At 37.8% G+C, this 26,141-nt stretch overlaps 1 protein-coding gene across 2 annotated transcripts in view; it reads right to left on the reverse strand.

Annotated features, from left to right (window-relative positions):
- Positions 1-26,141, reverse strand: part of LOC131077167 (adenylate kinase 5, chloroplastic) — a 317,818-nt gene that overhangs the window by 268,406 nt on the left and 23,271 nt on the right. For both annotated transcript variants that reach the window (XR_009358969.1, XM_058014606.2), the window contains exons 2-4: positions 17,335-17,436; positions 16,005-16,133; positions 15,775-15,909 (exon numbers count right to left, since the gene is read on the reverse strand). Coding sequence is in view for 1 of the 2 variants with exons in the window: in XM_058014606.2 (XP_057870589.2) it covers positions 15,775-15,909; positions 16,005-16,133; positions 17,335-17,436 (366 nt within the window). In the remaining variant the exon portion in view is untranslated. The remainder of the gene's footprint in view (positions 1-15,774; positions 15,910-16,004; positions 16,134-17,334; positions 17,437-26,141) is intronic.

Here is a 26,141-nt window from a genome sequence, read left to right on the forward strand (position 1 = left end):
AAGGAAGTTGCCCCCGTAAAGTTTTCTGTGACATTTGCCAAGTAATGGGACATTCCACTAAGGAATGCCCGTACAACTTGAAAGCACGAAGCACACAAGTGCTCTACGCCCAACCCGACCAAACCACACTGTCGGCGACACCGCCGAAGCCAACAGCAAACTTTGACGCCTCACCTAGAGGGTACAGGAATAATCGAAGGGATAACAACAAATCCAATAATAACACACCAAGGAGCAGAATTCAATACGACGGGAAGGGGCGACCCATAATTCAGTGTAGGAAGTGCAATGAATGGGGTCACTTTGCCCGAGAATGCCAAAACGGAGGTGATACAGGAAGTTTGTTGTGCAGATGGTGCGGTCCAAGAAATCACGAGGACATAGATTGTCCAAAACAAAAAGGGGTGAACATGCTTGATGTGGAGGGATCAAGAGAAGACGTACTGGCAATCACAAGGTTGCAAAACAAGAAAGCCATGTATCTTGACCCTCGCACAGAAAAAGAAAGGCTCCAGGAGGCAAGGGCGGATATCGAGTGGGCGATGGCTGGAGAGCAGAGGGCTTCGCACGTGGCTGCTGGTACACCAGTCCGGTCAAAACCAGACAAAACTATCATTAAGCAGATGTTACAAACCACAATACCCGTACGGGTGTATGACCTTCTGCAGACCATGCCATAGTTAAGGATGGCTCTGACAAATGTAACCATGGACACTACCCTCAGTCAAGAACACCAAACGATGGCGGAACCCTGTAGTACAAACTCGGTGAAGGAATCTGGTACGGATGCCATGAATCCTATGCTACTCGTGGTGGACGTCAGACGGAAACCGACAGTAGTAGAGATGGATATAATGGGACAAAAGCTTACAAACAACATTGTTGATGGTGGGTCCGGAGTCAACATACTACCGGAGGAAACTTGGCAAAGCCTCGGCAAGCCTACACTCTGGCCACCAACCTTCCACTTGGTCGGTGCCGATCAACACGGTATCAAACCCCTCAGTACCCTCATGGCACAAAAGGTGGTAATTGGGAGGCAGCAATTCCTTCTGGAATTTGTAGTCATTCTGCTAGAAAGGAAAGCGTACGACACTCTTCTAGGAAGGGGGTGGCTGATCATGGCCAAAGCTAATCATAACTGGAAAAGGAATATGCTCTCAATCGAGAGTGACGGTCATAAGTATGTAATTGATCTAAGGAACCAGTCCGTTAGCAAAGAGCTTGCGTCATCGGACTCTGACTCAGAAGATTCAAATAGATGGGAGTGGGGTTTTGAAGGAGACAGAGGAGGGAAAGAACCGGACGAGGAAGGAGTGTTGGAACTGGACGGATGTCCCGAGGATAGAACCAGTTCATTGGCGAGACTTTTTCATTGGCAAATGGAGGACTATGAGGTCTTCCACTCAGAGTGTCACATGCTTCAAATATGTGAGATAGGAGAATCAAGCGGCGGGATGGAAGAACAACCCTTTCCCTCGGAGTGCGGTAGATACCAAGAGGGAGTGGCATGGATGGACGACACGCCAACCCACCAGTTTGAATGGGATAAACCCATCAAGTACGAGGAAAGGGATGTGAAAAAAATCAATCTAGGCAAGGACGAGGACCCGCAAGTGATACTCGTAGGGGATGATTGGAACCCCGTACTGGATCACTCGTACGGCATACGCCAGTCGAGGGAGTGTTTGAGTTATCTGTACGGCGTACGGTCGGCAAAGAAGGGAGACTGGCATAGCCTGTACGGTGTACGACCTGCAAGGGGAAGAATACCATACAGCGGAACATTGCGCCCACAAGAAACTAAGTCATACGATCTTGTACAAGTAGCAACGGATAAAGGAGAAAGACTATACGGTCAGAAAACAGACATACCGTACATGCAGGATCCGTACAATCCCCTCCTTTGCGGCGTTCGTACACGCAAGGAGCAGTTGTATGAAAAGTTTGAGTGTATCTAGGCAAAGATTTGTGCCATCCATGTGGAGTTGAGTGAAGAGTTGGCACAGGTTGAAGAGGCTGTACGACCAGGGAGCGGAAGTGCACGAGTTAACCCGTACGGTGTAGAGGCAACAGTTGGTCCAATGGTCCGTACCAGTATGGCAAACTAGACAATGGCAGAGGAGGCCGCACTAGGGAAAAACAAGGTCGCCATACAGGTAATTGGTACTTGTACAACATCAACAGATACTAGTACGGTGCCAACATGTACTAGTAGAGTGCCAACATGTACTAGTACAGTGCCAACATGTACTGGTACGACAAAAACTGGTACGGTGCCAACATGTACTGATACGACAGAAACTGGTATGGTGCCAACAAGAACTGGCACGGTGCCAACAAGAACAAGTATGGTGCCAACAGGTACTGGTACAACAAAAAATGGTACGGTGCCAACAAGAACTGATACGGTGCCAATAGGTACTGGTACGACAGAAACTGGTACGTTGCCAACAAGAACTGGTACGGTGCCAACATGTACTTGTACGACATAAACTGGTACTTGTACGATGGGAATTGGTACGGTGCCAACAAGAACTGGTACGGTGTCAGCAGGAACTGGTACTATGCAAGCAGGAACTGGTATGCTACCAACAGAAACCAGTACGGTACTAGCAAAAACCGATACGGTTGTTGGTTGAAAATTTTGTACACTTGGGGAAATATACAAAATTGTGGTTTCAACCACAGCACACGCGTAAAAACTCTCCTAATTAAGGGAAGGCTCCCCCTATCTAACTATAACTTGGAAAGTAAAATGGGATAGGACAGCAATCTTTCTTTTTTTTTCAAGAAAGACAATATCCTTTTCTTTTCACAGAAAAGGATAGCAATTGAATAACAGCAGTAACCACTTTTAAGTGAAATAAGAGAAAGGAAATCAAGTTTCCTGAAAGCGCAAAGACTTCCGTCACTTCCTTCGGGACGGGACAGCAATATCAAGCTCAAAAACTTGACTATTGGAAGTCCTATCTACCCTTTGCTATACTAATTTTTTACAACAAATAAAAGATAATAGCTCAAAGACTGGAATAATCTATTCTTTCAACACAAAAACAAGAACTAATGCAAGCTCAAAGACTTGCTGCTATTTCTTATCAAACAGTAATTTTTTCTTCAAGAATAGATGCAAGCTCAAAGACTTGCTGCTCCTTCAAGAGAGTTTCCTATTTTAATTAATCTTCTCTACTTGGAGCTCAAAGACTTCAAATCAGATTGGACTAAGCTCCTTTAGAAACAGTTTGCATAAAAGAAATAAAAAGATTCAAACTCAAACATGTAGCTCAAAGACTCAAAACTTGAGTAATCCTTCTTTATTATTATTCAAAACCTTCAATTCACATACATAAGCTCAAAGACTTCTTGCTGTAAATTTGGCAGAGTTTTTGATTGCTTTCCAAAAGATAATAATTACAATGGACTCCTCAAGTATTTATAGAAGAGGAGCCTTGAGAAAAAGGTGGGAGGATCCTAACTAACTTGAGAGATTCTCTCAACCACCAAGACTCATTCAATAAATAACTGAGACTTCATTAACTAACTAAGAGTTACTCCAACTAACTAAGACTTATTCCAACTACAGTCCTAATCGGACACAACTTGTAGTTGATTCACATGTAATTATAAAAGCGCAAGTAATGTGTAACTTGCATTTTACAAAAGAATACTTTTACATGCAACTTGTCAAAACTAAAATACAGCTAAAGATTACAAAAGAGGGAAAATTCAACTAAGTGTTGAAAAACACTTAAGTTGCATTTTGTAAAGACACGAATCCTTAAAATTTCCAGATGCTCACTTGTAGTTCCTCAGGATTTGGTTCATGGGTGTTCTTGGCAACAACCATAGTCTTCACAATAGTGTCGTGACAGCGGAGGAGCGCGGAATTGTTTTTATCTAGGATAGACTGGATTTCATGCAGAAAGGCATGGTGTTTCATCAATGCTTGAATTGAAGCTGCCAAGAATTGTTCGCTCCTCCATTCATTATGAATCTTCATCTGTAAATCAGCAAGAACTTCTTCTTCTGGAATCAACTCTTCATCCTGACTTACTATATTGCAAGAGGCCCTTCCACAATGTGAGACAATACCTCGGTAAACTTCATCCCGGAATCTCCTTGCATCGCCGATCTCCTCAATGAGGGATTTAAGAACAAGGGTCTTGTTTTCCATGAGTTCTTCAAATTCCAAGTACATGACCCTGGAAGAGATGATGGCGTGCTCCTGCAAAATACTCAGCTGTTGTTGGGGCATGGTACACCAGATTGTCAGACTTCTCTCAACACTTTCTAGATTCTTTTTGAAAGTGTTAGAAGTCTAATCCAGTTTCTCCTCAATGGTTTCCAACTTAGACATTATTTGAAAAATGTCTTTCACTACTTGTACACATTGATCATGAAGCTGATCAACCCAGAAATCCAGTGCTTGTACTTTCTAAGTAGCCCTTTCCACTCCACGAATCGATTTTTGGGAACCAGAAGAACCTATGGAGTTACTCCCTTCAGCAGCAAGTTTTGTGATTTTATGAATGGCTGCCATAAGCTGTCGGTTTTCCTCTTCTAGCTTGTCTTTCTTCGCAAGAAGATCGTCACACCTTTGCACCAGTGAAGCAACAGAAAACTGAGCATCATGTTTAATGACCTCATGTGTTTGCTTGCCCAATTCTATCCTTGTAACCTTATAATCAGCAGCTGACATTTCATCAAGTGGCTTATCTGCAATAGGTTCCACAATTTCAGCTACTTTCATTTTGTTGCTATCAACAGTTACCCTAGAGATAGTCTTGACCTTCTTAGCAACTTTGGATCTGGACTGTTTGAGTTGCTGGTAGTCAAAGGCATCAGGTGAGATCTCTTACTTCTTCCTTTTCGGGGTGAAAGAGCTAAGCCATGGAGGCAAAGTCATCAACTCACTTCCAGTAGCAGTCGTAGGCAAAGGAGAAGCAGTTTCTGTTTGAATTACCGTGGTCACCCTGGGAGGAATATCTGTTTGGACAGCGACCACGGTTTTCTCAGTTACCAATGGACATGAAGATTGCCTCATGAATTCTTCAAAACCAGAAGTGGAAGTATCAATTTCTGATAACTGAATGCAAGTGGGATTATCTTCAGGAACTTTCAACACACTTTCTTGTTGTCGATCAGGAGAAGGCTCGTATGCTGAAATGGGAACTCCATTCTGAGGAGACTCATCTACGAGCAAATCAGGAGGAGAAAGAGGCATCTCAATGCAAACTGGAGGAATGACCTCGTGAGGCGAGTCTAAAACTGGAGACTTAGGAGCATCATCAAATTGCTGCCCCTCTTTTGGATTATCCAAATGGATCACCTGAGCATGGAATCGTGATTTCTCCTTCCCACGAATAGTCGTCTCCTTAGGAAGAAGCACTACTGCACGACTGACTCGTAACTTGATCCTTGTGCTCGAAGATGAAGCACCCTCCTTGTTATCAATCTGAATCTCAGATTTCCGTCCAAGAGGCCCCGTAGAATCATCTTCTTTACCAACCTTGATTTTGATAAGTCTAATAGCATTACTTTTCAGCCATGCGTTAGTGTTGGCAAAGATAGGCTGAAATCTGTCAAGGATGGAGACGCACTACTTGTGTGACCATTGGATCAAAGGAAGTGGAGCTTCCTCAACCCTCCGTGAAGTGTATTCAGGATCAAGTATATGCCCGTCATCAATCATCCCTTGTGGGATATCCGCCAAGTTCAAGTCAACAATTTGCTCAACAGTGAGCCTACAGTAATCCATCTTCAGAATTTCAGCTTCTGTGTGGAGATCTACCCAAATGTCTTCAATGCGATGAACATGCACAAAGGATTTCTTGATCTTCTCCTTCATACCTCTATAATCAAAATCAGCTCTAGATTTGAACCTTTTAAGCTTGATTTCCTGCAATTCAGCCTCCATGGCCTTAGCCTTCACAAATGTGACAAGGGAGTATCGACCAATTTTCAATGGGTTTGTGGTAGAGATCCCCATTCCAACCTTGTGTCTAGCAGATTGAAAAGTATGAACAGCCATGATCTGTCTTCCCAACTCCATAAGAATTATCTTATCGGTTGGGTATCTTGGAAGCATGTACGGCTGACCATCATAGCATCCAATCCTCATATAGGTGAAGGTGGGAAATTGCAAGAACAAACACCCATACTCAAACACCTTGACCCATGCCTCATCTGATACTCTTTTGTTCTTGAGATCCATGTCAAACTGACACATGAAATATCTGAAGAATGCATCTTGGACCCTTCTGAAATGCAGTCTGCTGGGTTTCAATGGCAACTAGTCATAATATTCCCAAACTGGTATAAGCGAGCGATCACCCTTAGTAGAAAGACCTGGAAAGTGTCTAAGTGATGCTGCTAAATATACCAAATAAGAATTCATGAAGAAGGTCATGGTGGTAGGAACTGCTGCAAGTTGTTCGCACAAGGCATCGCTGATGACTTCACCCCATGAAATGTGATGTGACTGCCGTATGAACATAATGAATTGATACATCCATGGCTCAAAGACATTGGAATGCTCAAGGCCCATCATCCTGTTGAGAAGAGTGATGGTGTCTCCTATCTCCCATTTGAAATTACAACGGTACAACTTTGCCCACCTTGAGAAGGAAGGTCGTGGCTCTTGGATCCACCTATTGATGTGTCGCTTGCAATCTTTTTCCCTTTTTACATAATACTCTGTTGCGCTTTCTTTGGTGATTTCCATATAAACAGGTGCAGGAGGTATTCTGAAAACCTTCTCGATTGTATCCGCATCAAGGCGAATTATAGCTTCACCATCATCATTTTTGATGACTCTTGATTCCTTGTCAAAATGATGGGCGCATGCAAGAACGAACTCGGGTTCTAGGGCAGCCACTGGGAAGGAAGATGCATGATGGATATGGCTGTCCAACAGCCGCTGCAAGTTGTTATCATGTGGATCTTCTACCCTGTTGATGAATTCTGCCATATCAACATGCCCTATCTCCGTGTCTCTGATGCGATCCAAAGGAGAAGAAACCTGGGAAGGTGCAATCTCATTCTGATATTTGTCATATTTATATTTCATTTTCTTAGGAGTTGGAGATGCCGGCAAATCTGACATTGATTGTGAACCTGGAATGCTGTGATGAAGACTTAAAAGAGTTAAGGCAACATCATAGTCAACTGCAAATATCATTCTTCCTTCTTCAAATGGGTAAAACTTTGATTTTTGAATTTCACGATTTTGAGAGAGGAAGAGGGGAAATATGTAGAAATGGGAAAATCTTGACTTTGACCAATTTCGGATCTTGGGAGAATTTTCGCAAGTATATAAGTTGGAAAGGACATACATGCAATCGAGGTTTTAAAACCCAAATACAAGTACACTTGTAAATTTGAAAATGGAGAAATGGACGAAAAATGAGATTTTGACTTGAGAGAAATGATGGAAATGGAAAGTACGGATATGGGGAACATGAATGGATAGAAATGGGAAAATCCGGGAAAGTCATTTTCATGAAAATGGGAAGAACTCTTCAACATGTAATCAGGTTTTTAAAACCCGAATTTGCAAGGGAGGGGTATTTCACACTTTTCAACTTGGAATTTTAACCAAAAATGGTTAAATTCCTTAACCATAGGGGAAGAACAAGAATTTCCAGCGAACTTGTAATCGAGATTAAAAATCCCGAATACAAGTAAAGAGGGAATTTTGGGAAGAACAATGCAATTCAAAAATTGCATACCAAGGGGAAGATTTCTTTCACAAAAACCAATTTTTGGGGGAAGAATCAACACGCCAAAAATGCAACTAAGAACAAAAATAAAGAAAACAAGAAAATAATAAAATGAAGGAAAGAAAGGAAAGAGAACATACCTTTCTTAAAAATGCAAAATGCTTCTCCAATAATGTAACAATTCTTGGAATGAAGAAGCAAAACCAGTAAAAAGGAGCAATCCGGAATGCCAAACCCTTATCACGTTTTTTGCAAAAATGTCTTATATGGAAAAACGTGGTACCAAGCAAGAGCAAAATGTCATAGAAAATGCTTGAATGCTTCTTAAACCTCAACGCCTTGGTGCTTCAAGCTAAAACGATCCATGTCCTTGAAGATGCGTGGCATTCAACATTTCTAAAATGCAGCCGTAATGATTCACGTGGAGGAAAAAACGTGGCACTTGTTGCATATTGGAGGACATCATTTAATAGCTTAAAACTCCTCCCAAACTCCACGCCTAGGTGAGAGAGGGCAAAACGCTTTAGGAGATTGCAGCTATAATAAGTTCTAATCCCCCAAAACGTGGCATTAAATAAAAACGCGTTTGCTGATCTAGGGCAAAAAACTAGTCAATATAACCTCCATTTGGCGTGAAAAATGTCCATGAATGCATGAAAATAGGGTAGAAGCAAAAACACCTTTCCTCCCTAAAAAATCTCCACAAAAAATTGCTTTGAATTCTTCAAAAACCGTTTTTTTCTTGCATTTTGGGTTTTTTGAAATGAAAGACAAGTTCGATTTTGCATAAGGAAGTGCAAATTGGGTTTTTTAGAGAGAATGACAAGTTTTATTTTCACTTTTTCCACTTACAAGCCAAAATCAGGTTTTTTTAGACAAATTGCAAGTTTTATTTTTTACTTTTTCCACTAAAAAGCCTAAATCAGGTTTTTTTGGACAAATGAGAAGTTTAAAATTGTCAAAAATGCACTTGCTTTTTTTGGACAAATGACAAGTTTAAAATTGTCAAAAATGCACTTGCAAGGCAAAATCAGGTTTTTTGGAGCAAACTACAAGTTTAAATTACTTGTAAAAGGGAAATAAAATCCCTACAACAAGTTAGAAATACTTGCACATATGTAATGGGGATTTAAAATTCCTATTACATGTAAAAACCATTAAAGTAGGGGTTTTTTGACCAAACTACAAGTTTACTTGCAGTTGAGCCAAAAAATATCTATTTTAACTAAACATGACCAAAAAACAATTAAAAATAACAAAGGAAGGAAGGAAAATTTAAAACAAATTGCAAGTAACATCTTTTAATAAAAATGCAAATGTAATAAGCTAAAAATTCCCCTACAAAAACCCAAAACAATGAATATCATTAAAACTTGCAGTTTGAAGAAAATTCTCCACCTGTAATCGGGGTTTCAAAACCCGAAATTGAAGGAAAGGCATAGCAAACGAACCCAAAATTTGACGAAATTTGAAACGTAGTTCGAGGATGGACTGGGGATTAAGCCAATCCAAGGATTAGTCAAAATTCTGCCTCAGGAAGCGTGCCATAGAGTAAAAATTTTCATTTTTTCACAAAAATTTTAACGTAGTGGTCCTTCATTTTTGGAAACAAAAATGAGGACAACGGCGGGTACCAGTACAAACCGGTACGGTACTAGCACAAATTAGTACGATACCAGCAGAAACTAGTGCGGGTACCAGCAGAAACCGATACGGTACCAGCAAAAACCAGTACGGTACCAGCATAAACGGATACAGTACTAGCACAAACCAATACGGTACCAGCAGAAACTGGTACGGATGACTTGGAGGCAGAAACCGGTACGGTACCAACAGAAACTGGTACGGTGGCGGCAGAAACCGGTACGGTGGCGGCAGAAACCAGTACGATGGCGGCAGAAACCGGTATGATGCCAGTAGGAACCGGTACAGTGCCAGCAGAAACCGGTACGGTACCAGCTAACTTAGAGGCAGCCTTGGATACTCTAACAGATGACGATATAGACACCTCGCTGGATGGATGGTTGGGGCAGTTCGCCCTTGCCCCACACCTTCCCCCCTCTCCTGCACCACATAACATGGCCATTGGGCCAAGCATGACCACAGATAGAGAGACCTCTGTCCCAGACCTGGCAAGAGAGAGATCCACTGATCAAGAACGGCAGCAGGGAAGGGACAAGCAGAGGGCAAGAGCTTTCACGGGACTTCATATCACACCACCCGACCCGAATGACCCAACAGGCTCACTCGGACGATTCTTAGAGGAGCTACAAGGGCTCTCTGATGTTGCACGTAGCATGGCTCAGCTTACTGGAAAGATGGAGCCTGGCAATTCAACTGACGCTACACAGTTGTGTCACTTCATGACCGAGGGGTGCAAGGATGAGTTCACACAACACTTTGAGCAGCAGGGGTGCCCGGACCATAGTACGCCCGAGATGATTTAGAATTGGACCCACAAGCACCTGATAGGAGGTACAGGCACTTTAGGCACCACCTTCCGCAACATGGAGGCAGTTTTCCAAGAGGTGTACTTACAGATGCGGCAGCATCAAGTGGAGAAAGAGGCTCAACAGATGTGCATAACAACCCTAGAAAAGGAGGGTAAGAAGCAGGCAAAGTTGGCCACAGTAGAGAGGAGTCTGAGGAAGGAGATGGAAATGAAGATGACTACCTGTGAGGCTCGCTGCAGCATACAGGAGAAGGAGACACAGGCATGAGTAGCCCAGGTGGTGGCACTCACTTCACAGCTCGAACAGAAGGATAAAAAGCTACTGGAAGTTGCTCACATGGTAAAGAAAGCTCGCGAACGGTAGTTGATGGCAGAAAAGAACCTGAAACTCCAAGCCGGACAACAGCCTCCTACAGCGACCACTACAGGGACGTCTCCTCCCTCTTCTCGGTCTTAGCTATGTTTTTCAGTTATCTTGTCTGAGTCGTCTAGAAGACGACTATGTTTTGGGGGGCCCTAATGTTAGGGGTAAAAACGTATGTTAGTATGAATAATAATTATAACTTATAAGTGTGTTATGTGTGGTTATGTTTTGCTGTTGCCAAGAGGTTCCCATTGGGTAGTTGGGAGTTGGTGACAGTTGGCAACTTGGCCAACCGTCGGGTCTATATATTGTTTGGTTGGAACCTCAGCAGAGGGGGATTATGTATGGACAATTCTAGACATTGGAATAAAGATATAACTTTCTGGTCTACTTATTATCATTTGTCATTTATGTTATGATTGTTCTGTCCCATGAATACTTGGTACGTGCAAGGAATACTGTGTTATCTGATCATTCACCAACTATACATTTAGGACTAAACAGCTATATTTGGGTGAATATTGTTATAACACTACTTATCATATATCTATCGGTATGACTCCTTTCAAAGCACTATATGGGTATGATGCTCTGTCTTTTATTGATCTAGCTTTTGATCAGAGTAATGTTCCCAAATCTCATGACATGCTTCAGGAATGCCAAGATATATTGAAAGCACTTAAGGAAAATTTGCAATGTGCTCGAAATCAATAGAAAATATATGCAGACAAGAAGCGTGTTGAACGTCACTTTGAAATTGGGGAATTGGTGTACCTCAGACTACAACCCTATAGGCAATCATCCCTCAAACAGAGCGAGGCTGAGAAATTGAAGCCTCAATTTTATGGGCCATACCCGGTGATTCGGAAAGTTGGGGCGGTGGCATATGAATTGGCTTTACCTACCGAAAGCAGAATACATAATGTATTCCATGTATCTTGCCTCAAAAAAGCTTTGGGTCAACAGGTGACAATATCAGAGAACTTACCACCACTGAATGAAGAAGGGAAGCTGGAGATAATACCCAAAGTGATTTTGGAAACCAGAGACCGGCATTTGCGGAACAGGACAATCAGGGAGTACCTCATTAAATGGCAGAATTTACCCTTGGATGATGCTACTTGGGAAAATGAGCAGGTCCTTCAGTATCCTGGATTGCAGTTGCTTGTGGGCAAACAACATTGGGCAGGGGAGACTGTAATGTTCCCCAATTAATAAAGAAATAAACGTTGAAAATAAAGTGACAGGATATTAATTATTTTTATTAATATTCTAATCTGGAATAAATATTAATAATTATTATCGTTAACTTATTTTGTTAACGCAATTTGAATAAGGTATCATTAACTTATTTTGTTAACACAATTTGAATAAGGTAGTTCATAAAAATACTTCGTAGAGGAATAAAATGTTATTTGCATGAGTTGTGAAGCATGGCTGGAAGAAGGAAATATCCATATGTCTGGATCCGAACTATAGTAATTCCCCTTTTGTCAGTAACACTGGCCTATTGGTGGAGTCGTGGCTACGTAAGAAGGGTATTGGAGTCGTGCTTGTGCATTCCGCAGTGTTTAGTATTGACGTGAGTCACAAAGCATACTTGCGTATTCCTAATGCTCATGTTTGGGTGTGAGTGTCAATTGCAGAAGACAGGACGACATTAGCATTCGTGTGTCGTGGCGAGAAGACCCGATATTGGGCATTCGCGTGGAGTCGCAGTTATCTCGCAGTAGCAATAACGATGGGCAATATCAATCCGTGATATAATATGCACATATCCTATATTCATAGCGGGTGTTATTCCGAATGTAGTCAGGTATTCCGAATGAACCCTAAACGGCATTCGCAATCTTCATAGAATTCCAAAAACCTGATATCGGGTGTGCTCATCAATGCGGACACTCTTGCTACACGAGAAACAGTGACTGGAGATAGTCTACAGCGTTACCGGTGTGTAGCGGAAGATGTCTTCGGGGTGAACCGTGGGTGTCATTACGGTGTTGCAACAAAGGGAGTTTAACAAGTATATCTGTGGTATAGTGGAAGTGCCATGTCAGAGAGTAGCGGAAGTCCCAGTGAATCCATGAAGAGCGTCCGGCAACCAGCAGCACGAGAATGGCATCTCCAACTTAGTACGAATATCAGGTGCATAATCACACATACTTATATATACTTCCTGAATAATAAACGCTTGTTCTGTCAGTAAAAGAAATATTAGCCAGGGAACTGAGATTGTATGAATGAGGAATATCACTGTTTGTACGTCATTCATTGATCTGTCAATAACTCATTGTCTAAGTTAAAACAACAAACATGTTGCTGATGAACTGGAAATATATCCCATAGATAATTAAGGAATTTTACAAAGGAGCTATGGGAATACCTTGGTAAATTTATAGTTTGTCATCTAAATGCTATGAATTCACATTTTATAATATGTATGCTATATGTATATTCTAGAAAAACTAGACAGAGTAAGTCTTTGAGCAGAAAAATTATAAGATATTGCAAGATTTTTATGTTATTTGAATTTGAATTTCTATATGCTGACTATACAATCCATTTGAGATTATACATAAAAGTTGTCTCTGTTGTTCAAATTTAAAGATCAATATATATACATAAAAGTTGTCTCTGTTGTTCAAATTTAAAGATCGATATATATACATAAAAGTTGTCTCTGTTGTTCAATGTTTACAATGAAATTATGGAATTTTGGTACATTCTTTACATCTATATTTCCATTTTTGTTGATTGTTATCTCTTTAATATGCAAATATATGTGTGTGTATTTATAAGCAATGAATGATCTTGCTGAAGTTTTATCTTAGATTTTATTTACAACTTTATCATGAAATCATATTCTTACATACTGTCATGAAATCAGTTTAACTGATCTTCCTTTTGAGCAATTATTTCTATAATATGTTTATACATGCAGACATATATAGATATATATAAAGAAATAACTTTGTATCATTTGCTATGTGATTGAAATCTTTATAGTGTTGAGCTGCAAATACATCAAAAAAAATGGTTAGAAATCATGAAATATTGTTAGTATATGCATTTACTTGAATATTGCATGAAATCACAGTAGAAATTGAATTGCATGGAGTATCATATAGACATTTATTATTTTGCATGAAAAAGAGTTATTTTTGTGTCCATGCATGTTATGTTTGAATTATCTTTGTTAAGGAAAGTAGTTTTTTTCTGTGTGTGATTATGGCTTTACATTTCTGAGATGGGTGCTGAATATGGACTAATAGAGGGAAGTAGATCTTATCAAATCTACCTACCGTTTTTCAGTTAAAAACGCTTTAGCCAAAGTTATGTGTAGCATTGAAATAGATGGATGTTATTTATTATTTTATTCTCTCTACCATATCCTGCTAGTAGGATATACCATTTTTATATGTGAAATGCATGTAAATATATCAGGTTGCACCGGATTCCATAATGTGTATCATTTCCGAGTTGCTAGGCTTCTCATGCGAGGTCGGGTATTCTTCGAGCAGGAAGAAATTTGAAGAAGCGCAAGCTTTATGGTTTGGTGGATAAACACCTAAACCACGTTCTCATCTCTTGGCTTGTGGATGACTGTTGGGCTAGTAGCAGCCGGAGTATCCAATGATTTGTAATCTTATTGTATTATTGTGACAAATTGAGCATGAGAGCTTAGGTCACATCCATTTGTACAATATGTTATTGTATTCTATGATTCATGATTTGACATTACTTCATGTGAAGATGTAATACGTACTCATATATTGATGATGTTTCATTTCATTTCCATATTAATGTGAAATTGAGTTATTTATTTAATTTCAAGATATAGTTTTGGGGTTGTGTCCCTGACACTAGGTAAATTCTATGCTTGGATGACATTTTGAAGGAGGAGTAACTTCGGTTTGTAGGGTTTTAGCACCATTTTGGAGTCCCATTTTGCTGATATTAGACCAATACCAGTCTCATTTTGCAATAGCAGCAAGTATACTTGTATTGTCATTTTGATGTAATTTAGTCATCTCGGTATTGCTAATTTTAATGATATATTGCTCTCCAAACTCTGTATTGAATCTGAAAGCTATTTCCAGTTGTGGGTATTTCAAATAATGAACTTTGGGTGTTATTTTCATTAAACGGTATTGAAAATATTCTCTATTACATTATCTATTTTTGCATTGTGATTTATCATCAAAAAAATTTATATCAAACACTCAGAAAACAAGCATAGACTCAAAGAAGTGTCACAAAAAAGTAGGATGCATATTACAATAGTTCTCCATTAGAATTTATTAGTTTAATCTCTTGATTTAAAATCAACATCCATTTTCAAATATGAGACCACAGAAATTAAGAGGCTATAGGAAAACCTTAGTAAATTTACAGTTTGTCATCTATATGCTATTAATTTAGATTCTATCACATGTATACTATCTGTATATTCTAGAAAAACTATGCAAAGTAAACCCTTGAGCAGAAAAGTTGAAATAATATAGCAAGATTTGTATGCTGACTCTACAATCCATTTGAGATTACCTATCACAGGGATTGATATAAAAGGTTAGTAGCTCTAAATCGTCTACATATATGCTGACTCTACAACAATTTGAGATTGTCAATCACAGGGATTGATGTAAAAGGTTAATATTTCTATATCTTCTACATGTATGCTGACTCTACGATCCGTTTGAGATTATCTATCACAAGGGTTGATGTAAAAGGTTAATAGCTCTAAATACTCTACACGGAATCTACAGCATAAACCAGTCACAGTCATAGGCAATGCAATCATGGAATGATAGCTAGGCTTTCTACAGTTTAGCATAATAGTCCTCCTTTCTTAGAATTATTTAGTTTAATCTCTCTTAATATCAAATGAAATTACACTGCTGAATCTACTGCTACTACATATAGTCCAAGATTAAGCATTTTAAACCAATAATTAATATAATAAACCAGAAATTACAAATTTTAAAAACTATGAATTTACAAAACATTTAATACCATAATTGTTTGGTATTAGAAAATGCATTTAACCATTGAAATTTCTACTATCAGCATTTCATCTAAGGTATCATGTCTGTAAAGAATTTGCAGTTATATATTCTAGTTAAAGATCCACCCATTCAACTGCCAATCGAATTTAATGTCTTGATTCTTAATATCCTCAATTCTTATCATTGTTGATAATTTATAGCATATTTCAGTGAAGGATAGACATCACATACATCCAATACAATAAAGAGATCTGGCTTGATCTCAAGATTCTCAAGAACCAATGCTTGTGATAAGCTCCGTGGATATCCATCAAGCAGCCATCCCATTTCTTGTGCATCTTGCTGTGCAAGACGCCTCTTTACCATCTACAGCATGATCTTATTTTAATGAGAAGAAATGACCATAAATCAATTCAGAAAGACTGAAAGTAATGTGAAAGATAAAATTAATATCATATTACTGTGACAACAATTTCATCAGGAACCAATAGGCCTTTTTCCATGAATTCCTTCGCTTTTTCCCCAGTTTCAGTTCCAGCTGTGATTTCAGATCTCAGCAAGTCTCCAGCTGAAATATGTACTACTCCATACTGCAAAAGTATCAATAGTCCTCAATTCCTGGTGATGCCTTGTAAGGAAAAAGAAAAACTTTCAATTGGATGAGATAAGTACGTCATAGATAATAAAATTTCATTTAAACCATAAAAGAAAAAGTATAGAAATGTCCTCCTTGTGAAATGACCAAAGTGTTTTACTCACAAAAAGGAGTTTATTGATATAAATCTCTAAAGCCCTACTCACCTCTCCGGTTTTGAGATTGCTTAATAGTGTATTTGATCCTGATCACAAAGGACGGATCCATCTGAATGCCCAGATCTTAGGACCTATATGTTAAAGTGGGTATTTAAGGGGGAGCATATATTAACCGCTAAGATGGAAAGAAAGAAAACATCAGAATTAGAGTGGGATCAACTAGCAACAAAGACATGTTTTAAGACGATTTGGTGGTGCTATTCAATATGTTGAGGAATAAAAACTAACTATTCTGAGAAAAGTATCATTATTTATTGATCTATCTGCCATGTTTTGGCTTGGATGATTACCAAATTATCTCTCTAAGCCTAAGTTGTGCATAAAAAGTGTGAATAATACTGGAAGCTAGGTTTTGGCTTTTATATATATTCAAGATATAGGCAACTGCTACATTCTCTTTGCTTCAATATTTCTTCTAACAATTTTCTCATTGTTCCTTCAATTATGAGGATCCAATGCAGCTTTTAAAAGGGTTGTCCAATTGTTACTATTCATTCTCACATCGGCAGCCTGTAAAGTCCTAAACCCACAGAACCTATCCAGTAAAAGCCGAGATTTGTATCAATAATGCAGATTTCGAAATGCTCAAGATATGGTTTCTAGAGGAATACTCTGAGCTTCTAGGTTGATGGAGGCAAACATACTTGGATCAGTTGTGACACTCTTCCAACATATTTTTCTTTAGCAAGAAGCACAGTAAATGAGGCATGCAGGTAAATGTTGATAGAATTGTATGAAGGTAACTCTGCACTTTAGACATCTAAATCCAGTCATTGATAAAGCCATTTAGTGTAGGGCAGTAATAAGATCATAATTTTAGGGCTATTATTCAAAACTTGACCTAATTTATTCAACAAGTTTTTATAGAAATATTTTCTAACCATCTTTGAGCTACAAATTCAGGTTAATTGAGAAAGAATAACTGTAAATGAAAGGCCCATTGACCAAATTATGACTATAAATAATGGAAGTGCTTACTTTCTTTACAATGAGTTCACACTGAGTCCCTTTTCCGGATGCCGGTGCCCCAGAAATAATTATTTTCAAAGGTTTCTTTTCAGCATTTGCCTCCACTGCAACCTGAAAATGGAAACTTGAACTTAACAGCACATTTCATCAACAGTTGACTTGCTATACGATGGTATGAAGCACCAGCACAACATATTTATAATCAGAATCCATATTTCCCTTAATTGCCTGATAGAAGGTGATGTATACAACACATTTATCATCATATAAAAATTCCCTTCTAAATTGCCTTTTAACTACAGAATGATATTATTACTTCCTCCTTATGGAAAAATTGAATTAGGCATTTCAACCAAAAAAACTTTCATCTATCTATCTATATTGCCATTTTGATATTTGTATCTACACCACATTTTCATTACAAGAGTCATCAAATCAGGCTTTTGGCCTAAGGGATGATTAAAGTATTATCTATCAGACTGTCTATTTCATCATTTTGGTAAATGAACATTGCATTTATACCACATGCTCCTTATAGGAAATATTCAATTAATCAATAGCCTTAAAGGACAATAAAAGTTCATACTATTATCTATTTTTAAATTTATAAGCTAGTCTATCACGTAGACAGTGTATAAATGTCATATCCTCATTACAAAAGACATTGAATTAGGCATCTAGCCTGAGGAAAATAGAAGTTCCATCTAGCTATACCATCATTTTGATAAATAGACATTGTATGCATACAACAACCTTCTTACAGGTGATACTGAATTGTACATAAGGCCTTAAAAAATGTATCATATTATCATCTATTATTAAATATTTCTATTGCCATTCTCCTATATGCACAATGTATGCATATCGCATCCTTCTTACTCAAAATATTGGCCTATACATTTTGCATGGAAAAAGTATTGTCTGTCTATAATGTCATTCTTGTATGTATAATGTTTGTGTGTATGCATATATGTCAAATGGGATAAGCCCAAGAGGTAAAGGTATCAAGGCTATATTGCATTCTCCTGTATGCATATCACATCTTTCTTACTAAAAACACTGCATATGCATAAACTAGAAATAATTCATATATACACAATGCGATCATCAAAGGAAACTCATAAGATACTTGTAGTTTTCAGATTTCATCAAAAATCACAAAGCCATACCCATGCACACATGTGAGACTAAATCCTATTGAGCACACTTGAAGCAAGATTTCAACAAGGCTATCTGATAGAGCGAAACAAACATGAAACTATCAAATACCAAATTGTTTGACTTTGGACAACCAAAATGCAGATCACAAATGTTTTGAATTTGATTGAACTCGAAACTCTTGATGTTCAGTAGAATATCACACTGAAATTCTAATGCACTTGTCTATAATATCAGCATAAGTGTTCTCCAACTTCTCACAATGTAAAATGAATGAGTTTATATAGATTTTACAACTAGAAGTTGCCAAACCATAGCTAGGGTTTTCTGGCTTGATTATTGGAAGTTTATTGCTTCAACTGAAATAAAGCTACACTAAATCTAGCTTCTAATTGATCCTAAGTGATGCCAAGCCTCGTGCAAGAGGTAGGCAGCTGTATTTTCAAACCAAAAAGCAAAACATTGACCTATTTTCATAGCCCAAACTGGAGTTACTGTGTGGGGATTGTTGCACGACTTTTGGGAGTCAATACACTGCCCACATGGATCTATTTGCATGCAAAGGACTACTGTTTGATGCTGAGTAGGAACTGAAGCGTGTGAAGAATGAAAACTACTGAAAATGACGCAAAATATGCCCCTCAAATCACTGGATTATCCAAATCACTTTATCTTAAATTAAAGAGCTTCTAGTAATAAGTTTAAAGTGGTGAGTAAGGTGTGAAAAAGAAATATTAATATAAAGAAAAAAAAAGGAAATTATTTTAGTTGCCCTTAAAGTGTTTAAACAGGATTTTTAGAGTAGAAAAGCATTTTGGATATTTTCTTGCCATTTGGTATTTTCTTGAAACCCCAGTTGGGGAGTTAAACAGATTTCTACATCCCTAGGATGAAAAACCTATGGCAAAGATTGGTTTTGGGAGTGAAAGATCTTCTCTAGCCAATACAACATGATTTATTTAAAGTCAGATACTATGCTGAAAGGGTACAGTTTGAGATTGATTTGTACTAAGCAAAGCCATATATCTTTCCATGTTCAAGAGATTTGCAATTTACAAATTTATAGAAATTCGCAGGTAAATATAAATTTGTAAGAAAGGTTATTCGTTTGGTCAGGTAGTTCACTGTATTGTTTAACCTAAAGATAATAGTCACCATTCTCATGGAATTTTAAATATTAAAATTTAGTTTCCTTTTATGTTTGTGGAATATTTGATTTTATAATAGTCAAACAAATAAATTTAATGAAGAATGTTGCTCTTGACACACCTACGGTGCATGGATAGAAAGGTGTAATGAACAGGGAAAGGCATGAGAAGACTTGCAACAGCTATTGGAGGGTTCAAAATGCATATAGACCGATCGCTTGATAAAAGTTGCAAATGTTTATGTCTAAAGAGGAATCACACGGGTGGAAATAAGGGATGAATTGATATAAGACAGTTTGAAAGGCAACTGCCCCTGTTGGAAAAAAATGGGAATCGTGACATGTTAAAGGATAGATATTTGAGGATGAAATTGTTTCTTTATAGGCCACTACTTGAACCAATTTTTGAGGATTTTTGGAAATGTGGATTTAAAAGGAGGTTGTTTTCTGTATTACAGAGTCTAACACACTTGCTAGATTGTAATGTCCCCGATTTTAGCCTAGAATTGTTTGTGGAGAAATAAGGAGGAAATTTATTTAATTTAATATTATATTAAGTTATCTAATTATATTTTTTTAAATAACACATGAGATGACTTTATATTTTATTAAATTTATAAAATGACTAAAGTATAAAATAAAAAAATAATTGAAGTCACTTAAAGATAATAAAGTGTACCTACCCTCTTCTAGAAGGTGATTGTGACATGTTATGTAATGAATAAATAGAAGAGGGGAAACACATGTTGGGCATGAGTTGTTTATGTTATCTCTTGTTCAGTTGTGGAGACACAGGTTGTCCACAGAAGATCTTAGGGAACGATACCTCCCTATTGGTCAGCATAACTGAGGAGGTGAAAGACCCTCTGAAGGGTTGCGTTGTGAGTGGGAATCATTCAGTTTCTCACATTTGAGCCTAAAGAAATTTACATCAGACCATATATGTGTAAAATTCCTCAACTTATATTTGTTGAATGCCTCATAAACATATCAAGAATTGTTTAATGCACGCAATCATTGTTGGTATATTGTTGAACAGGAAACATTAATACAGTTCTGGAGTAATACTAATATCTCAAGCCAAAGTCCACAAGTTACAGTCTGTTTGCAATTTTTAACCATAGACAAGTTCAAAGTATGACAACGGAAACTCTGTTGAAACTCCAAATTCTTACTAATGTCCAGTGCTTCAATGGCATTAATTAATTCTCAACTATTTATATGCAACACTTTTAGGGATATCTGAAACATCTCTACAGGAATCCACAAAGAACACATACTCTGCTTTTTATTTTCAAACGCTAGGTACGAATGAAATTTTGTGTTACATTTGCAACTTAAGAATAAATGGGAATGAACAACGATGCACTTGGAAAGTAATCCGTTTGTCTTGAACCATTGAATGAATTTCCATCACCGTGCTTGCAATCGGATTGCCAGGGAAATAGTAATAGTTACAATTCTTCCTTCTACTGTGTTGTCACAGAAATACCAAAGAATAGTGTGCGCTATATAATACAATTCCGCCAAGCAATGGAATGACATACGCTGCTATAGAATATGAATCCACATTGTACAGTTTAATTAATGCGAGCTGGTCCACGAACTCAGCATGAAAAATGCCGAAAATGAACCAATAATATCTGCGTCTAGAATATTATCATTTTTTAGCACAACACATTGTTCACAAACTCCACGGCGGTCTTATTTGGTCACGTTCGCATCATATGGTGTCAACACAGAAAGAATGTCAAATGCGGTAAGGACTTAAGAATCATACGAGCCTTTTGCTTCCGAAGGAATAGAAGTCAATATAACATTCAACGCAATCGATTCTACGCATATGCCAGAGAAATTATACTTCGAACCAAGCCACCGCTCCGGAATTTGAAATAGGAATGAACCCGCACTGTGATATTCTCCTTCAACGGCTATAGACCAATAGGTCAGATTTTGATTCTGACGAAAGGCCGAGTAATGATACTTCAATTTCTCATGCAGAGAAATTAATTACCAATTCATCCGAAACCTCTGTAATCAACCCTGCCTGTATCTGCTTGCGGTGACTTATTTAAAACTAAGCCATCGGGAAAAATATTCCCGTAGGAAAACCAACTAACTCCCGCAATGAATTATTAAATAATAGTTTATTTCGAAAACTAGTATTTAAATAATAAACTTTATTGAAAAAGTAAAATTAGTTAAATAGCTCAACTTAATAATTATAATATATTAGTTCATTGGAAAACTAATATAAAATAATTAAAGTTTACTTTATTCCACCATAAGACATTAATTTTTTCAGGGACATCACAGTCTCCCCTGCCTCTTGTTGCTTGCCCTCAAGCAACTCAAGAACACTTTCATTCTCCCACATAGCATCCATCCTGAGGCAGATTTTTCCATTTAATGAGATACTCCTTGATTGTCCCGTTTCTCAATTGCCTGTCCTGAGTGTCCAAGATCACTTCAGGAATCATTTCTAACTTCCCTTCATCATTAAGAGGAGGTAAATCCGGGGAAACTGTCACTTGCTGACCCAAAGCCTGTTTGAGACAAGAAATATGGAAAACATTGTGTATCTTGCTGTCTGCCGGTAAATCTAATTCATATGCTACTGCACCCACTTTTTGAACAACCTGATACGGTCCATAAAACCGAGGCTTTAATTTCTCAGTCCCACTACTCTTGAGAGATGATTACCAATAAGGCTGTAAGCGGAGATACACCAATTTGCCAACTTCAAAGTGTCATTCTACCTGCTTCTTATCAGCATAATGTTTCTGTTGATTCTAAGCACAATGCAAATTTTCCTTAAGAACTTTCAAAATATCCTTGCAATCCTGAAACAAATCACGAGATTTGGGAACATTACTCTGATCAAGGACAAGATCAATAAAAGATAATGCATCATACCCATATAAAGCTCTGAAAGGAATCATACCAATTGACATATGGAATGTAGTATTATAGCAATATTCACCCAAATATAACCAACGAACCCAGGCTTTCTGATGTCCTGCTACATAGTTACGAAGGTAACCTTCTATCCACTTGTTGACAATTTTCATCTGCCCATCAGTTTGTGGATGATAACTAGTACTGTGATTCAACTCTGTACCTGTTAATCGGAACAACTCGTCCCAAAATATACTCAAAAATCTGCTATCTCGATCACTGATTATATTCTTCAATAAACCATGTAAACGGAATATCTCTCTAAAGAATAAATCTGTGATCTGAACAGCTATGAATTCTGTAGTGATAGAGAAGAAATGTGCAAATTTAGTTAATCTATCAACCACAACAAAAATACAATCTTTACCTTGAGATCTTGGTAGACCTATGATGAAATCCATTGATATACTCTCCCATTTTTGTTCCAGTATAGGCAGTGGTTGTAATAGACCTGCAGGATAAGTATGCTCTGCTTTATTTTGCTGGCAAGTGGTGCATTCTTTGACATAACGAAGGACATCTTTTTTAATCCTTTCCATGTAAACCTTTCTCTTATTTGTCGATAAGTTTTAAAGTACCCGAGGTGCCCTGCTAAAGGGATATCATGCACAGATTGTAGGATTTTCTCTTTCAACTTCGAACCTGGAACCAAGTAAATCCTATCCTTGTAATAGATAACATCATTTACAACCTTATATTTATCATCCTGTACATTACCATCCATCAAATCACATGCAAAATAATCCTTAGAATATTCAACCAGCAATAAAGAATTCCAATCAGCTATTACTACTGATAACGCATTTATTTCAGGCCTCCTAGAAAATGCATCTGCAACAACATTGTTTTTACCTTTAACATATTCAATTTCAAAATCATAAGCTTGGATCTTACTGATCCATTTTTGCTGCCTGTCATTCAAGTCTTTCTATCCCAACAAATATCTCAAACTGTTATGGTCAGTTCTTACTACAAATTTGCCACCAACCAAATATTGTCTAAACTTTGCCAATGCGTGCATGATTGCCAACATTTCTTTGTCATAAATGGAATACAATCTCTCAAGGTTACTAAGTTTCCTGCTTTCATAAGCTATAGGATGTTTATTTTGCATTAGGACTGCTCCTATTCCCTCACCAGATGCATCACATTCTAAGACAAAAGCCTAATTAAAATTGGGAAGTGCAAGTACTGGGCAAGAACTCATTACCTCTTTAAGTTTCTCAAAAACTTGTTGTGCTTCCTCAGTCCATCTGAATGCCCCTTTTTAGTAAGATCTGTCAATGGTGCCCCAAGCTGTGAAAAAACTCTAACAAATCTTCTGTAATAGCTGCATAAGCCAAAGAATCCTCTTAAATCTGTAAAATTTCGTGGTTGTGGCCAATCCAAAATGGCCCTTATCTTTTCCTGATGAACCTGTACACCTGTAGCACTGATCATATGCCCTAAATACAAGATTTTTGTCATTCCAAATTCACATTTAGAAGCCTTTGCATAGAGTGATTGGGATTCCATGATACCAAGAACTATATCAATATGTTTCAAGTGATCTTCCCAAGTTTTGCTATAAATCAATATATCATCAAAGAAAACTAGCAAAAATTTCCTCAACTGTTTGTTAAAGATATGATTCATACAAGACTAAAATGTTGCCGGAGCATTTGTTAAACCAAATGGCGTAACCAAGAATTCATAATGACCATAATGACAGCGAAAAGCAGTTTTATGAATATCTTGATCCCTTAACTTAATCTGATGATATCCTGACCTCAAATCAATTTTAGAGAAAAAACAGCACCATGTAATTCATCTAACAACTCATCAATTCGAGGAATTGGATACCTGTTTTTGATTGTCTTCTTGTTAAGAGCACGGAAATCAATACACATACGAAGAGTTCCATCCTTCTTTTTGACCAGGACGACTGAGGATGCAAACGGACTAGAACTAGGTAACAATTCCTTAATTGCCTTTTCTATTTCATCCCTAAATGTTTTGGGATGTCTGTAAGGAGTTGTGATAACTGGTTTGGCACCTTCTTCTAATTCAATGGTATCTTTGAACCCTCTATCAGGTGGGACTCCTGGAGGAATATTACTGAAAACCATATTATGTGAATCTAATATTTTTAACAAATTATCCTGATAATGTTTAGATTCAAATCCTGATACTTTGTTAGAGATTAAACATTGTGCTAACCATGCCACATCTCCATGTCTGAAAATAGCCTCCATTCGTTTAGCACTAACGATCCTGGGACCACCGTTAGAATACCACGAAGCACTACTTTCTTATCATCAATCTTAAAAGAAAATTCCAATATTTTAAAACTGAGTATACTCATCTAGTGTTTTCATCCATTGAATGCCCAAAACAACATTAGTATCAGCCAAATCAATCACATAAAAATCATCAGTAATAGTATAATTGCCAAGAGTAATACTCAATTTAGGAACCTTATGAGTACTGGACAAATTAGTTCCACCTGCTACTTTAACATCAAAACCTTCATATTTTTCAGTTTGCAATCCACGTTTTTCCACAAGAGCTGCATCTATAAAATTATGAGTAGAACCACTATCAAGCATAACAATTATACGATGTTTGTGCAAAACTCCCCTAACCCTGAAAATGTTATAGTGTGGAGTTCCTGTCATAGATGCTAATACTCCTCCTTCCTATTTAGATCCTGATTCCGATTCAGTGTTTTTGGGCACATAGTCTATGTTCAGTTCTATATTTTCTTCCTCATCACTATCTGATACCACCTCAATATAATGAATTTTTCCCTTCCCCAAACATCTATGTCCTGGCTGCCATGCTTCTCGACAGCTAAAACAAAGTTTTTTCCTCCTGAGTTCTTCCCTTTCTTCTTTGTCTAACCTGTTTTTGGGAAAATTATCTTTGTTGAAAGGTTGTTTGTCTTTATCTGGTTTTGGTGGTAAGCCTTTATTAAAGAATTTCCCTTTTGAAGAGGGTTCCAATTCTCTTGCCCTTTTAATAGTTGTTTGTAATGTAGGAGGATTTAAGGATTTGACCCATCCTTTTAGTGAATTAGACAAACCATCTATGAATATAACAACTTTGTGCCTCTCAAATATTTCAGTTACTAAAACAACCAATTTTTCAAATTCTGAGATATATTGCTCTATGGTTCCAGTTTGCTTAAGCTGAGTTAAGTCTTTTAGATGAAGTTCAAAATCTTTAGAATCAAATTTGTCAATAAGTTTCTCAGTGAATTCAGCATATGTAACAATCTGATTATGACCCAAAGTTACTTGCCCATGGTGCCACCATTCATGTGCTACACCATCAAGATGTAATGCTGCATATTTGATTGCCTCATCTTCCAACATGGGATTTAGTTGGAAGTAGGTGTCAAGTTTTTGCACCCAAGCCCTAGCTGTGGTTTTTCCCGACCCATCAAAGTAAGGAATAGACATCTTACCAATTTTCCTTTGTAATTCACTGTTATTCCCTCGCTGTCCTTTTGGCCTGTGTTTCATTCTGACATCCAAGTATTCTCTAAATATCATTGTTGATCTAGAATCAT

Source organism: Cryptomeria japonica, chromosome 9, assembly GCF_030272615.1.
Source record: "Cryptomeria japonica chromosome 9, Sugi_1.0, whole genome shotgun sequence".
NCBI lineage: Eukaryota > Viridiplantae > Streptophyta > Pinopsida > Cupressales > Cupressaceae > Cryptomeria > Cryptomeria japonica.